Genomic DNA, 14961 nt, shown 5'->3' with positions numbered 1-14961 from the left:
TAACACTCGTGTGTACAGACGTGTGTAGACGTGTTAAAGAGGTAAAGACACAGATTTGTTTTCTTTATTGTTGTAATCTGTGCTTTAAATAAATCTGACATTGCTTATTATAAAACGGACTGATTTATTGCTTGTGTAGTTGAAAAATACATGAGAATGTGTGTGGAGATGATGACCGTGTTCTACCACACGGTGGTAGAACATGAACTCTTTTTTGCTGCTGTGTGTTGGGGAGGCAGCCTTGCAAACAAAAACACCAAGCGACTGGACAAACTGGTCAAAAAAGCGGGCTCAGTGTTGGGCAGGAGTCTGGCCCCGCTAAGATCTGTGGTGGAGAGGGAACACTGAACAAAGTGAGAGCTATAATGGACAATAGCAGACACCGTCTCTCTCCACAGCCTCCTGGAGCAACAGAGGAGCAGGAGCAGCCGTCGCTCCACTCACTGAGCTGCAGAACGGAGAGATTCAGGAGATCCTTCATCCCCACAGCAATAAGACTGTTTGACTCCTGCTGAACTCAGTCTCACACACTCACACACTCACCTCTGCCACAACTGGACTATATCCTACTTTGCACGTTATATTCTATTTTGCACTTAGTTTTAACCTTTCATTTCATGTCTATTTTAATACTAAATGTGCTTTTATTGTCTGAGTGGAAGTGTGGTTGTTTTTTATGTTTTTTTTTAATTCAAGATCTTTTTATTAAAATTTTCACAAAGTAAAAAAGGTGAAATGCTGCATGTCAATTACAAATATTTTGAGTAGGCATGGGCATGTTAATCATAGCATACACCAGTGTACAGAATATAAAAAACAATTAAACAGTATGAAAAAATATAAAATAGTAACAAAAACAAACTACAGACCAAACTAATCCCTCCCCTGTCACTGCCAGATTACTAATCACAATATGAGGTCACTCTATCATCAAAAGCCTGCACTAGGAATACAAAAGAAATATGAAGTATAGTTCACAGGGTCTGGAATGCTTCTAGAAAAGGTCCCCACACTTTCTGGAACTTATTTGATTGCTGAAGCGAGTATCTAATTTTCTCCAGTTTTAAGCAGGACATGATGTCTTCCAGCCATTGCGCACGAGTAGGAGGGAAGGGATCCTTCCACCTGAACAGAATTGCCCGACGAGCCAAAAGGGAGGCAAAAGACAAAGTGTGCCCCTGTGCAGTGGTTAACTTCCTTCCTCCCTCCATGACCCCAAACAGGGCAGTCAGTGGGTTTGGTTCTAATCTGATTTTAAGCACCAGAGAGAGAGTATGAAATACTTCCATCCAGTACTTATTTAGACATGGGCAGGACCAGTACATGTGGATGAGAGAGGCTTCTGCTACTTTACATCTTACACAGTATGGACTAATATCTGGGTACATGGAGGATAACTTTGCTTTGGAAATATGAGCCCTGTGTACCACTTTAAACTGAATTAAGCAGTGACGTGCGCACAGGGAGGTTGTATTAACCAGTTTGAGTATGGACTCCCAGGTATCCTCTGATAAGGGAAGCCCTAAGTCCTGCTCCCATGCTGCTTTGAGTTTATCTGTAGGGGCACTCTTAAGATCCAGCAACATGCCATAGAAAGACGAAATGAGCCCCTTTTTGAATGGGTCTGTGGCAAGAACTTTTGTTTTTTATGTTTTGATGAGCTGCGGGACAGTTGAATTTCCCTTCAGGGATGAATAAAGTTCTATTTATCCATCTACCATCCTATCTATTTGTGTAAAAGTATTATAAAAACTACCCCACTTTAATATAATTAAAAAATTTAGCTGCAGCTTAGATATAATATAGAAATTAAAAATAGTCATTTTAAAATTAGATGGCATCAACAAAATAAACTAATAATATGACAAAAAATGAATTCAAAAATATAATTTATTTATGTTTGGGTTTTTTTTCAAGGCCAAAGGGAGCTGCTACAATGAGGGTGAAGCAGCAGGTTGCAGACCCCTGGTTTAGTACAGGACTGAGGGGTGAAATCAACTTTGAGGTACTTACTTTGTCCACTTCTTCATTCCAAAGCTGATCGGACGAAACATGGAGCAAAAGAAGACAAAGTAGGTGTGAGTCGTCTCCACTAGTACAACATGAAGGCACACTCTGGGCCCATGAGCCCAGAAAATGTTTAATTCATGCAACATGTTTCTCACAGAGGTGAATAAAAGACCAGTGAATAGTCTATAGTCTATATAATAACCAAGGCCGGTTATCCTCTACTCCATTGAGAGAATAAAATTCACATCTTCCTGTCTCCTCCTGAGTATCATTGGGATGTCTTGTGCTCATATAAGTTGAATTTGAAATCGCTTGCCTGAATTAGCAGCATCCTGTTGTGTTTAATCTTGGGTAAAATGGAAGACTCAAGCTGGTATAATCTCAATTGAAAGTGCGAGATGCCTCAAACTAGGTCCAAGAAGTGAAAAAAGGTTAAAAGAACAAAAGAAATTAAGGTTTAACCAAACAATTTCAAGGAACATGGCTTGACCTGTCATTATTTCCCTCTGTGGACTGATTAGGTTCCTAAAACCTACAGAGTGAAACAGCTTGAGCATGGAGCTAAAACAAAGTGAAAACATATCACCATTTAAAAAAAGATACAAAGAAACATTCTATTCAAAATACAGAAGCGAATAAACATGTACATATGTACATTTATTAATGTTATTAATGTAGATATATAGATGTATATTATGGATATAGATATGTTATATGTAAGTATGTACAGGACTGTCTCAGAAAATTAGAATATTGTGATAAAGTTCTTTATTTTCTGTAATGCAATTAAAAAAAACAAAAATGTCATACATTCTGGATTCATTACAAATCAACTGAAATATTGCAAGCCTTTTATTATTTTAATATTGCTGATTATGGCTTACAGTTTAAGATTAATATTCCCAGAATATTCTAATTTTTTGAGATAGGATATTTGAGTTTTCTTAAGCTGTAAGCCATGATCAGCAATATTAAAATAATAAAAGGCTTGCAATATTTCAGTTGATTAGTAATGAATCCAGAATGTATGACATTTTTGTTTTTGTAATTGCATTACAGAAAATCACAATATTCTAATTTTCTGAGACAGTCCTGTATATGGATATATTGAGTTGTATTATACATACAGTATTTGTGTATCTATATCTCTGTTAATATATATTGATTTATAGTTATATGTAGATATGTCGATATATAGATTTATAGTAATTTTTATGTATATCATTGGAGGTAAATATATGAACCAATGTATATATAGCATATCTACTCTTATAGTTATTCAAGTATATTGTTATACCATTGCTGTCTATTGTTCTCTTATATTTTAGTATTATAGTAAAGTAATGATGATGTAATACTATGCATTATAATTACTTCTATTATTACATACATACATAGTAGCACAACTAAATGCTGTTCCCTTTTGTTGTCTTGATATGTTTTGATTTTGACTATATTTATATATACATATAATTGAGTATTATATCACTGTATTGAACAGTTATTAAAGTAGGTATGGGTGTTTTATAAGCAAGCTTATTGAAACTTGTCTTATATGTAAGAATGTATGTAAGATTCAGGGGTAGGACTGGATAAGTGTTTACTTCATTCCTACTCCAAGGCCTAAGGGAGCACTTTTACACTTGGAACCTACAGTAACTGAGGCATCATTAGGCACTTATAAAACCTTATCAGCATCCGACAGCGAGTACGGGCTCGCTGCTACTCAGCTGGAGGAGAAGTTCATGAGTTATGGTTCTGCGTCGTTTTGTCAAAACGACGCCGTGCCTACGGCGTGTGGTAGGTGTCGACGCAGACCACACGCCGTCACTGACGCCGTCACTGACGTGCACCTCCCAAAAATTGTAACTACGCGTCGAGGTGACGCAGACCACACGCAGACGGAGAGGGCTGTGATTGGTTGGCTTGGTAGCAACGCATTTCCGGTTTCCGGTTTGAAGCAGTCGTGAACTTTCAGCACTCTTTTCTTCATGTACTGTATGTGTGATTTTTTTTGTTTTGGTTTTTTGCACAATAGTTGTCCTTATCTCTTTGATTTACTGTGACCGGAAATAGTCGGATAAACCATTCAGGAAAAGATCGCTAACTAGAGGTTCCGGGGGGTACTGCACCGCGGAGAAATGGACTGACGGAGAAGTCCGAAGGTTCACGACGGCGTCACGGTGACGGCGTAGGCTCTGGGTTGGTTTGACGCAGAACCATAATTCAGGCTTAACACCAAGCTGGGCTGCCAGGTGTCTCACAAACTGATAAAAGACCTCCCTTACACCGAGGGTGGGCACCTTTTTTTTTTAAATATTTACTAACACCGAGAAACATCAAAATTAACACAGTTTCTGAAAGAAATAGATCAAAGTACAACAGGACAAGTTTAGATTATTTATTATAATATATAATATATATATTATATTATTAACATATTAAAAAGCCATTTTTGTTTGCTAAAGAAGAGTCCTTACCGCGGATGCGCTGGCAGAAAGAACATAGTTGCGGGGTCTCGTCTCCTGAAAATCCGGCGCCACCTACGGAAACAATCCACTCATTCAATACGACTTTACCTGCCGTGTTATTGACAGTATTCCTTTATTTTTGCTGTTGCATACTCGACAGAAGTATGGAAACCACAGTTTAATAAGAGCAGACATGTTTACACAAATAAACTTGACATGTAGTTTGAGGTGTTGGGCTGCAAACTAAATATCAGCAGAAATAACGTGCAAGCGTCTGCTCATCAACACTAGTGCTCAATGTGTGTTTTGACATTTTCACAACAAACCAATAGCATATAAAGCGCTGTGAAAGTATTGGTGAAATTTTCAAAATAAAAAAGGCACTTTTTACTTTGTATATTTACATTGTGTATTAACAACAGCAGTAAATGGGTCAATGACGTGACGCCTATATTTTCTGAAAAACAGATTTTCTTTCAATTCAAAAAAGGTTTAAATGGATATAAAAATACCATATATATGTGCTAACCTACCTGTCCCACATATGGACACACATTTTTACAAAAAATACTAGTTATTTGGGATTTTGTTGTTGTTTTAAGCATCTAAATGTCATGTGGTGCGACCGTCCGACCAGGACTCTGGTTTTGAAAACTTTTTTTGAAATCACTCTAAATGTTTTTAAACCAATCTTCTGGCATGATTTACGAAATGTCTTGTAGTGTGTAAGATTGCAACACATTTGTATTTATATTTCCATCATAATATACAAACAAAGTTTGACTGATGACGTCCATTTTATGAAATATCATGTGGTGCGACCATTAAAAAAACAACCATTTTTGTATAACACTGAAAACTTGAAACTGAAAAAGATGTCAAGAAAATTAATTTTAATATGAATCATGGTTGCACCACAGGCTAGTGCCAATTCATCTTGACAAAAAACTCTGAAATCACTTAATTTAAAAGTTTTATATGAATTTATGTGTACACAACATTCTTAATGTTTGAACTACTGCAATAGATATTCTTTTTTTAATATTTTAAAATTGACCTGTTGAAAATCCTTATTCGTCATTGACCCACATACACTTTAGTATAAGGTGTGTCTGGGTTTCCAAGTGAAAGTTGGAGGTGGTGATGCAACGCCGGTGTTTGTACATTGAACAGCTTGGCTAAGATGACAGAAACCAGTGACTAATCGCTGTAAAAGGCAGAGTGGGATATATTAAGGCCAGGCCGGGCTGCGGCTTACTCATGCACATGCAAAACATGCATACACGTTGCAAAACTCCAGCGTTATCAGTCAGCCAAACTGTTTCATCATAGTCAAAATCAAAGTGCAGAGAAAAATACGTCTTTTTTATGTTTGAAAGACAAAGCAAAAACAACCAAACCATCGTGAAATGGAAAGAGTGTGGTCTCTTAGGAATTCAGGCATTTTCATCTGCTAATACTTCAGCTAATACTTCTTGTGCAGAGTTAATGATCTATAACAGTGGTTCTCAAATGGGGGTATGCGTACCCCTGGGGGTACGTGGAGGTACTCCAGGGGGTACGTGAGATTTACAAAAATACATATTACAATACAGTAGTAAGCCTAATAATAATAAATAAGTCTTGAGAAATAATTATATTATAAAAATTATAATAAAATACAAATGCACATTCATACACTGAATTTTATATTCAGTATTCAATTTTAGTATCCTTAAAAAAAACGGACTCTCCCTACAAGTTAGTTTAACCCATTGACCCAGAATGCATCACCTGTCAATAACCTGCCGTTACCATAACAACGCACTCTAACGATGGAGATGTGGCTGAAGCGTGGCAGCAATGCTGCAGAAAACAAAGAGAGACCAGTCAAAAAGAAGGCGAAACCGGAGCCGACGAAGTACTGACAGTACAAGGAAGACTACGTGTCAATGGGATTTACATCCACGAGTTGTAACCCGCCCAAGGCACTTTGTTTTTTTTGTGGAGAGAAATTAGCCAACGCGAGCATGAAATATGATTTATTTATAATTAAGTTAATGATTTTTTTGTGAATACATTTTTAGTTATTTATGTATATTCATTGTCTTCTGTTTTTCTGTTTTGTTTCTACATGCAATGTTTGCAACACAAGTGTTTGTCAGGTACATTGGTACAAGGTTTAATAAATCAGACATTGATGGCACAGAACCGTACCTCTTTCTTTTCTACCAAAAATGTTTTGCACTGGTCATGGGGTATTTGGCTGAAAAAATATTTCAAAGGGGGTACATCACTGAAAAAGGTTTGAGAACCACTGATCTATAAAGAGAAATAAAAAGCATTTTTGGTGCTGCGCTGCCACCTGTTGGCTCAGGTGTGTTCAGTGAAGGAGAGGAAAGAAGTAACCAGATATACCTTGTGAGATGTTCCAAGACACCATGGTCCAAGCCAGGGAACTGCACCGTTCCACAACAATAAGTTAGTTCAGGAACCCAAGTGGGTTACATTTGCTTCATCGACGAAGCTTCGTTGGTTCAACTCCAGCGGTTTGCACCACACCTCCATCAAGCAGGAGGTTCTTTGTTTTGCAGCCAAGCAAATGCCTTCCTACTTCAGCTCCAGCTTTAATGATACTTCAATAGTTGCATCAGGCAGCAGGGCTGACTACAGCCATGAGCCCTTTTCGGACACAGAGGTGGTAGTAACGAGTTACATTTACTCCGTTACATTTACTTGAGTAAGTTTTGGGAAATCTTGTACTTTTAGGAGTAGTTTTGAATCACTATACTTTGTACTTTTACTTGAGTAGATTTTTGAAGAAGAAACTGTTACTCTTACTCCGCTACATTAGGCTACAATGAGCTCGTTATTTTTGTTTTATTCCTTTTATCCACGTACAATCTCATGACATCACTGGGTGATTCTTTGGGAAAAATGTTTGTTTTTGCATGTTTTGTAACATTTACACAGACTCAAACACACACAGAGTTTCTATGAGTTCATGTTTGTTCTAGTTCTGCCTGGTTAAAAAAGAAATTTTGTGCTACTTGTGCTTAATTTATTTTTTTATTCTGTTATTATTTATTAAAGTACTTGAATTTACTTTATTATTTTAACTATTTTTTATTAATTCTAATTTATTTCATTATTTTATTGATTTAATTTGCCTGAAGATGATTATTTTGTACATTTGTCTGTTTGAATGGTTGTGTTAAAAAAATAAATCAGACGTTACTCAACAGTTACTCAGTACTTGAGTAGTTTTTTCACCAAGTACTTTTTTACTTTTACTCAAGTCATTATTTGGGGGACTACTTTTTACTTCTACTTGAGTCAGATTATTCTGAAGTAACAGTACTTTTACTTGAGTACAATTTTTGGCTCCTCTACCCACCTGTTCGGACATACGCTGCTTTCCATGTACACAAGTGTGTCTTAATGATTTACAACTGCCATGCTTTTACAACACATTTTAAAAAGTCTGGATCCGATCTAATAACATCTATATATCACTGTCAAACACAGCACAAGCCTGGAGAGCTGCAGTCCCAACATCCGAGACACAGCAGCAGGTCCATTTGGCGTCTGACCGGATATTCAGAGGAATGTGAGCACTTTATTAAATGAACGGGGGACCGAGATAAAGACAGGGTGCTTACGCTTAAGCTGACGGCAAAGCTTTTATACGTGCTCGTATCCAACCATCAGGTGAAAGTTAATATAGGGACGGACCTGGAGACAAGCTAATATTCATTTACAGGACTGTCTCAGAAAATTTGAATATTGTGATTTTCTGTAATGCAATTAAAAAAACAAAAATGTCATACATTCTGGATTCATTACAAATCAACTGAAATATTGCAAGCCTTTTATTATTTTAATATTGCTGATCATGGCTTACAGCTTAAGAAAACTCAAATATCCTATCTCATCTTACTTTGCTGTTTTTTTTGTTGTTGTAGATTTGTTTGTCCTCGTTGTATCAGTACTGATCTCAACTGATGGATGAAAACATTTATAGTGAGTTCACCATCATCATCACTTCTCTGTGTTATTGATCTGCAGTTGAATACAACCTCATATGGAAACTAGCTGAACCAAGATGATGTTCTACAACTCACGCAAGATGGTGAAATAACTAGGTTTTTTTTGGGTCTGGGTCTTGAGCTGAACTAGTCTTGGTCCTGTCTTGGTCTAACCCACACACACACAAACACACGCACAGCAAACATTAACAGAAAAATGACAAATACGTTACAGATGTTGCGTTAACCTACTGGTGAAGCCATTAATATTAACCGTCTCATGTCCCAACAGGGCCGTAAAGACTGTTACTCAGTCCAGATCCCCAACACAGATACTCTGCTCTGACTGTTTCATCTACAGCATTGTTAACAGTCATGAAATAAATCTTTTCTATGTCCAAGAAAACGAGAAAAACTGCAAAACAAATCCAAAGGAACACAGATCTGAGCAAATGATACTGTGCAGATGTCCTCAGCAGAGTTCATCCGTTCATCCAGGCACAGCACAACATGATGCTGACTTTGGTCAATGGACTGCAGGAAATGCAGACTCCTCCTGTGAGGAGCAGGATGTTTTCATTTTTGTTCATGTGTTCAATCCTCATTATTGTCGTGTAACAACAACAGATTTGATCAAAGTCAGTAAGACTGGAAAAACAATTCAAGGTGCGCATCATGAAAGCCTTTAAAATGTTTTTGGTAATACTCACTTCACCCTCACACTGCGGAGATGGTGAATATACAACAGATAGACGTGGTTAATGGCAGCAGCACTAAAACGTATCCGCTAGAATGAGAACGTGTCGGCGTGGGACTCACGGCAGCCTTGGCCTCGGCCACCTTGGCCTTCTTCAGACGAGCCTTACAAGCATCCAAGTCCAGGCGAAGATTCTCCAGGAGACGGCGTTCTTTCTACACAAGGACATAACAAAGAAGAGCATTTCAACTGGGATTATATTATATTTACGTTCACATTTTGAAACCTCAATGAAGACTTTTGCTGCCAACTTTAATACTTTAATAATTAATAATTATACAGATGTGTACGGAAGAGTATTAGGGCCATGCAGGAGAAAAAATATTTGAGAGGGGAAGATTTTTTTTTTTATTGTGCACTTCGAGAAAAAAGTCGAAATTTCAAGAATAAAGTCGAAATTTCGTCCTTTTTTCTCAACATTTCAACTTTATTCTCGACATTTGGTTTGAGCAACTGGAAAACATGTAAAATGGGAAAGAGCTGTTGTGGGATCGACTGTACGAGTTATCGTTTTACAGACTGCTGAAAAAAAGGCTTAAGAGAGACAAATGGATTGCTGCAATTCACAGAAACAACTTGATTCCAGGCACCGAAACGTGGATTTGTGGTTCCCATTTTGTATCAGGTAATGTTGGATTTTTGGGTAACTAACGTTAAACGGTCAAATCATAAAGTTCAGTGTCCTCATCACTTTAATTTCTACAACAAATCCTGCCTTGAAGTCGGACCAAGCATCAAGACTTTTGTATCTTCAAGCTTTGCTTCGTGTATTTCCCCGGTGTAGAAATTAAGTACATATAACTGTACCAAATATTAAAGTCCATGGACCACTGGTTCTCGGTAACTGTACCAAATATTAATGTCCATGGACCACTGGTTCTTGGTAACTGTACCAAATATTAATGTCCATGGTCCACTGGTTCTTGGTAACTGTACCAAATATTAATGTCCATGGACCACTGGTTCTTGGTAACTGTACCAAATATTAATGTCCATGGACCACTGGTTCTTGGTAACTGTACCAAATATTAATGTCCATGGACCACTGGTTCCTGGGGTAACTGTACGGGTCACTGTCATGTCCAACTGACGCTAATTTAAGCTGATAATCGGCTGTTATCCCGTCTTCTCCACTAGTTGCAGACATTTTTGCTGATGTTTTTGCCACTCAGTGCAGTAAAGGGGCTGGTCCAGTGGGGAAGTGACATCAATGCAGACCCTCTATTATGGGGGACACTGACTGGCTGACTTTGGGGATGGATTACTTGCTGTTGGGTTTGCTTAAAGGGGACCTATTATAAAAACAGGTTTTCTCTTGCTTTAACATTTATAAAGTGGTCTCCCCTCAGCCTGCCGACTCAGAGAAGGAGGAAACAACCAAATTCTGCAGTGTCTGTACAGCCGCCCGGATGAGCCGTCCAGTGTGATGTGGATCTACGAGACAATAAGATTCTGCTCCCGTCGTTACGTAACGATGGAGCGATGCGTGAAACTACGCCCACAACTAACTCTGGCCGGAACAACAACAACTCCGCCGGCCAGAGCTTCCGCCATTTTCTACGCGTCATTCAAGCAGCCAATCAGCAAAGAGCCTCATTATCATAGCCTCGCCCACTCAGAATCCCTCATAGATAATGAGGTTAGAGACTGGGAGGATAAAGACATGGCTCAGAGGCTGAATTTTTAATTTATTTAGCAAAAACAATCAAAAGCTTGTTTTTAAGACAGTCAAGGCCTGTTTAAAATAGGTATTAGATGCCATAATAGGTCCCCTTTAAAATCCAGCAATTGCTGCCGTTAAAACATTGAACTGCAACAGTTTTTGTTATTTCAATCAAGAATCACTCTTTTCTTTGCAGTCCAAAAAGATCTATACTACACTGTTTGAGTCCCATCTTTGCCAATATCATTCTTTATTGAGCTGTCACTTCCTTATAGAGGAGATGTGTGAAAGAGAGAGGAGATAAGGAGGACATGTGAGGATGGAGCAGCAGTGGATATCAAATGAACCACACTTTGATCTTTTGTCCCCTTAAAGGGAATCGTGAAACCTGTTCTTTTAGCTCCCTGACACTGTGGGAGTTGAAGCTTAAAACCAGAGTAGACTTGACTCATGTGCTTTCATAGCATGGAAAAAACATCCACAGGACTCCGATGTAAAAAAAAAGTAGATTTATTCCTTAATTTCCAAAGTATCTAGTTACAGGAGTAATCCTAATCCAAAATTTCCCAAAAAGAAAAAACACTACGGTAAGAAAACTGTGTGGCTCCATCCTCACAAGCCTCACCTGCATCTGCTCCTTCTGCTCTTAAAGAGACAGTAACATGAAAGTTACTCTAGCATAGTTACAAAAACAAGCTTTCTTAACTTCTCTTAAAGGAGCTTGAGGCCGGATTGTGGCAAGATTTATGAAAAAAATCTGTATACATTTTAAGTTTTCTAGTAATAATGTCAGATGAAGCGTTCCAAACCCAAAAGAATGAGCCCTCTAGTGTATCTCTCCTTTGCCTTGAACAGGCTGTGTGCTGCAAAATGTGCTGCAATTCGGTCCCGAATTTCCCGCGCTGGGCTGAGGATGTGACGTCACATGACGCTGCATGTGCGTTCTCCCCGTTCTCCCGTGCCGGCTTCACTGTTGGCTGCAGTACCCCCAACGGCCGTCGTGGTGAAGGGTGGCGCTAGAGAGTCTCATTTCTTAAAAGGAGCCTCAAGCTCCTTTAAATGAAATGAAATTGCTTTTAATAACATTTTACCTATTTAAATGATCTATTTATTCAATTAAATTAACTATTTATTTATTCAATTATCTGAACTAGGGATGCCCTGATACCGATACTGGTATCGGGGCAGATACTGCTCTCATATACTTGTACTCGCATAAATTCTCCGATACCACGCACCGATACTTCATTGTTCAATGAGATTGTGGAGCCGGCAAATAAGGAAGGCTTAGTAGATCTAGTTGAACGAAATTATTATACAATTTATATAAGTGAAGTTAAAGAAATAGACATACTTGATATTGTGCATAAATTCTAAGATAAAAGGTCTGCTGATTGGACAGATATAGATATGTCTTTAGTTAAAAATATTATAGTAAATATAGTAAAACCACTGACCTATATATGTAATCTATCATTTCAAACTGGAATCTTCCCAAATAAAATGAAAACCGCCAAAGTAATACCCATCTTCAAAAACGGAGATAGACACCTTTTTAATAATTACAGACCAATTTCGTTATTATCTCAATTCTCAAAAATAATAGAAAAATTGTTTGTCAATAGACTCGATAAATTCATAGATAAACACAATCTGCTGAGCAATAATCAATATGGGTTCAGAGGTAATAGGTAATAACCTCAATGGCTGTGATGAAACTAGTAGAGGAAATTTCAACTGCTATCGAGAAAGGGGAATATACAGTGGGGGTGTTTATTGACCTGAAGAAAGCATTTGATACCATAGATCATAAACTTTTACTAAATAAACTAGAGAGATATGGTTTCAGAGGGATTGCCAATTCATGGATAAAGACAGAGTTATCTTGCTGACAGATTTCAATATGTTGAGTTAAATAATGTTAAATCAGAACTAGAAAGAGTCACCTTCGGTGTCCCACAAGGCTCCGTGCTAGATCCTGAATTGTTCATATTATATATAAATGATATTTGTAAAGTGTCTAAAATAATAAATTATGTGTAGTTTGCTGATGATACAAACCTTTATTGTTCAGGGAAGAATTTGGAACAGCTGCTGAATGTGGTGGAAGGAGAACTGAAACATGTGAAGGCATGGTTTGATATCAATAAGTTATCATTAAACTTAACTAAGACTAAGTTCATCATTTTTGGCACTAGAACAAAAAAAATCAAATAACAATTAAAATTAGTGGTATGGAAATAGAAAGAGTATATGAAAATAAGTTCCTGGGGGTAATAATTGATGATAAACTTAGCTGGAAATCACACATAAATAGTGTAAAATCAAGAATGTCTAAAACCCTAGCAATATTAAATAAAACAAATTATTTTTTCTGTCAAAGAGCAACAGTTTTTGATGTTTAACTCACTCATAGTTCCATACATGACTTATTGTGTGGAGATATGGGGTAACACCTATAAAACAAATACAAACCCTATTTTCCTGTTACAGAAAAGAGCGTTAATGATAATTAATAGATCTGACTATTATAAACCAACAAATAATATTTTTATTAAATATAATACCTTAAAATTCCATGATAAAGTAGAGCAGAAAACTGTTCTATTTGCCTTTAAAGCCCAGCAGAAACTGCTTCCAAACTACATTCAGGACTTTTTCCAAATAAAAGAAACTCTGACCTGAGGGGGAAACTCATGTTTGAGACGACGACAGTAAGAACTAATATTAAAAAGAGATGGACATCAATTAAGGCTAGAGAAATATGGAATAGTTGTAATAACAACCTAAAAATGTGCAGTTCTATCTTCAAGTTTAAGAAATTGTTTAAAGAAAATACTGTAAATGAATATAAAACACTATAATTATAAAGTATACTATCAAAAACATTCTAGAATGTGAAACGTCAATTTTATATTTTGTCTTACTTATTTTTGTCTTCTTTATGTATTGTTTGTTTCCACTGAGTAAAAGCTAATGTCTCATATTTTTGCTGATCAAAAGAAAAAAGGGAAGGCCCTATAAGCTACGGCTTCAGCTGCACCTTTTCGGCAAAAGAAATTTTTTTTTTTTTTTCCTTTTCATCTTGTTCTGCAAAAAGTGTGTACAAGAAAGATAAAAGATACTTCATTTTTGTTGATTAGTGACTCTAGGGGGAGATGTTGAGCTGCAGTCAGCGTGGTGATGAGAAGAGAGTGATACATGAGTGAGAAGAGAGTGATACATGAGTGAAACTGGCAGCGCCGTTTCAGGCAAGATAGCAACAATTAATGCAGCGGGACGTCAGCAGGGTGGACATATTTCAAAATAAGAGACGACGACAGAAGCAAGACAGACTGAAGCTACTGCTGCTAAGGTGTCAAGAGGAGGAAAGGAGAATACTTTGTTTAATACCAGCAACTTGATAAAACATCTCAAGACGCATCATAAAGCTGAGGATACTGAGTTTTCTAATGTTACTGCAAGAACACAACATTAGCTCAGGTTCTGCAAAAGCGACAGACAATGGCAAGAGACAAGTTAAAATAACGGAGGCTCTAACCCGTTATCTAGCGCTGGATGAGCAGCTACTGTCAGCTGGAGAAGACGAAGGATTTCTCTTCTCGACGCACTCGAGCCACGATATGATGTTTCATTGATATGTTATACATTTGATATTTTGTGAAATGTGAAGACAGTGCCAGTGTGGAGAGTTTTTATTGACACAGAAAGATTTATTTTTTTTAAATAGTTATTCTACTCATTTTATTTATTTTTATTGAATGTATCTGTTGCAAATAAAACTTCCAATTCTTCCAATTCATTGCATTTTTCATTGCATTTTTAGCCTAGTTATTTTTAAGTATTGTATCGGTACTCTGTATCGGCAAGTACACAAATTAAAATCTGTGAAAAAAATGGCATCGGGGCATCCCTCGGGGCCCCATTCTATTCATCATCTACCTCCTCCCACTTGGCTCAATATTCCGTAAACATAACATCAACTTCCATTGCTACGCGCACGACACCCAGCTCTATATCTCCTCCAAACCCACCCCCACCCTCCCACCTCCC

General features: G+C 37.4%; 1 protein-coding gene across 3 annotated transcripts in view; it reads right to left on the bottom strand.

The window, feature by feature from the left end:
• LOC133450799 (endophilin-B2-like) overlaps nucleotides 1-14961 on the bottom strand; it is a 47509-nt gene that overhangs the window by 11932 nt on the left and 20616 nt on the right. For all 3 annotated transcript variants that reach the window (XM_061729687.1, XM_061729688.1, XM_061729689.1), the window contains 3 exons: nucleotides 9308-9400; nucleotides 4491-4553; nucleotides 2014-2037 (listed from right to left, as the gene is read on the bottom strand). In XM_061729687.1, coding sequence (XP_061585671.1) covers nucleotides 2014-2037; nucleotides 4491-4553; nucleotides 9308-9400 — 180 coding nt within the window. The remainder of the gene's footprint in view (nucleotides 1-2013; nucleotides 2038-4490; nucleotides 4554-9307; nucleotides 9401-14961) is intronic.

The sequence above is a fragment of the Cololabis saira genome, chromosome 9 (assembly GCF_033807715.1).
Source record: "Cololabis saira isolate AMF1-May2022 chromosome 9, fColSai1.1, whole genome shotgun sequence".
Taxonomy (NCBI): Eukaryota; Metazoa; Chordata; class Actinopteri; order Beloniformes; family Belonidae; genus Cololabis; species Cololabis saira.
This window is presented reverse-complemented; position numbering and strand designations above follow the sequence as displayed.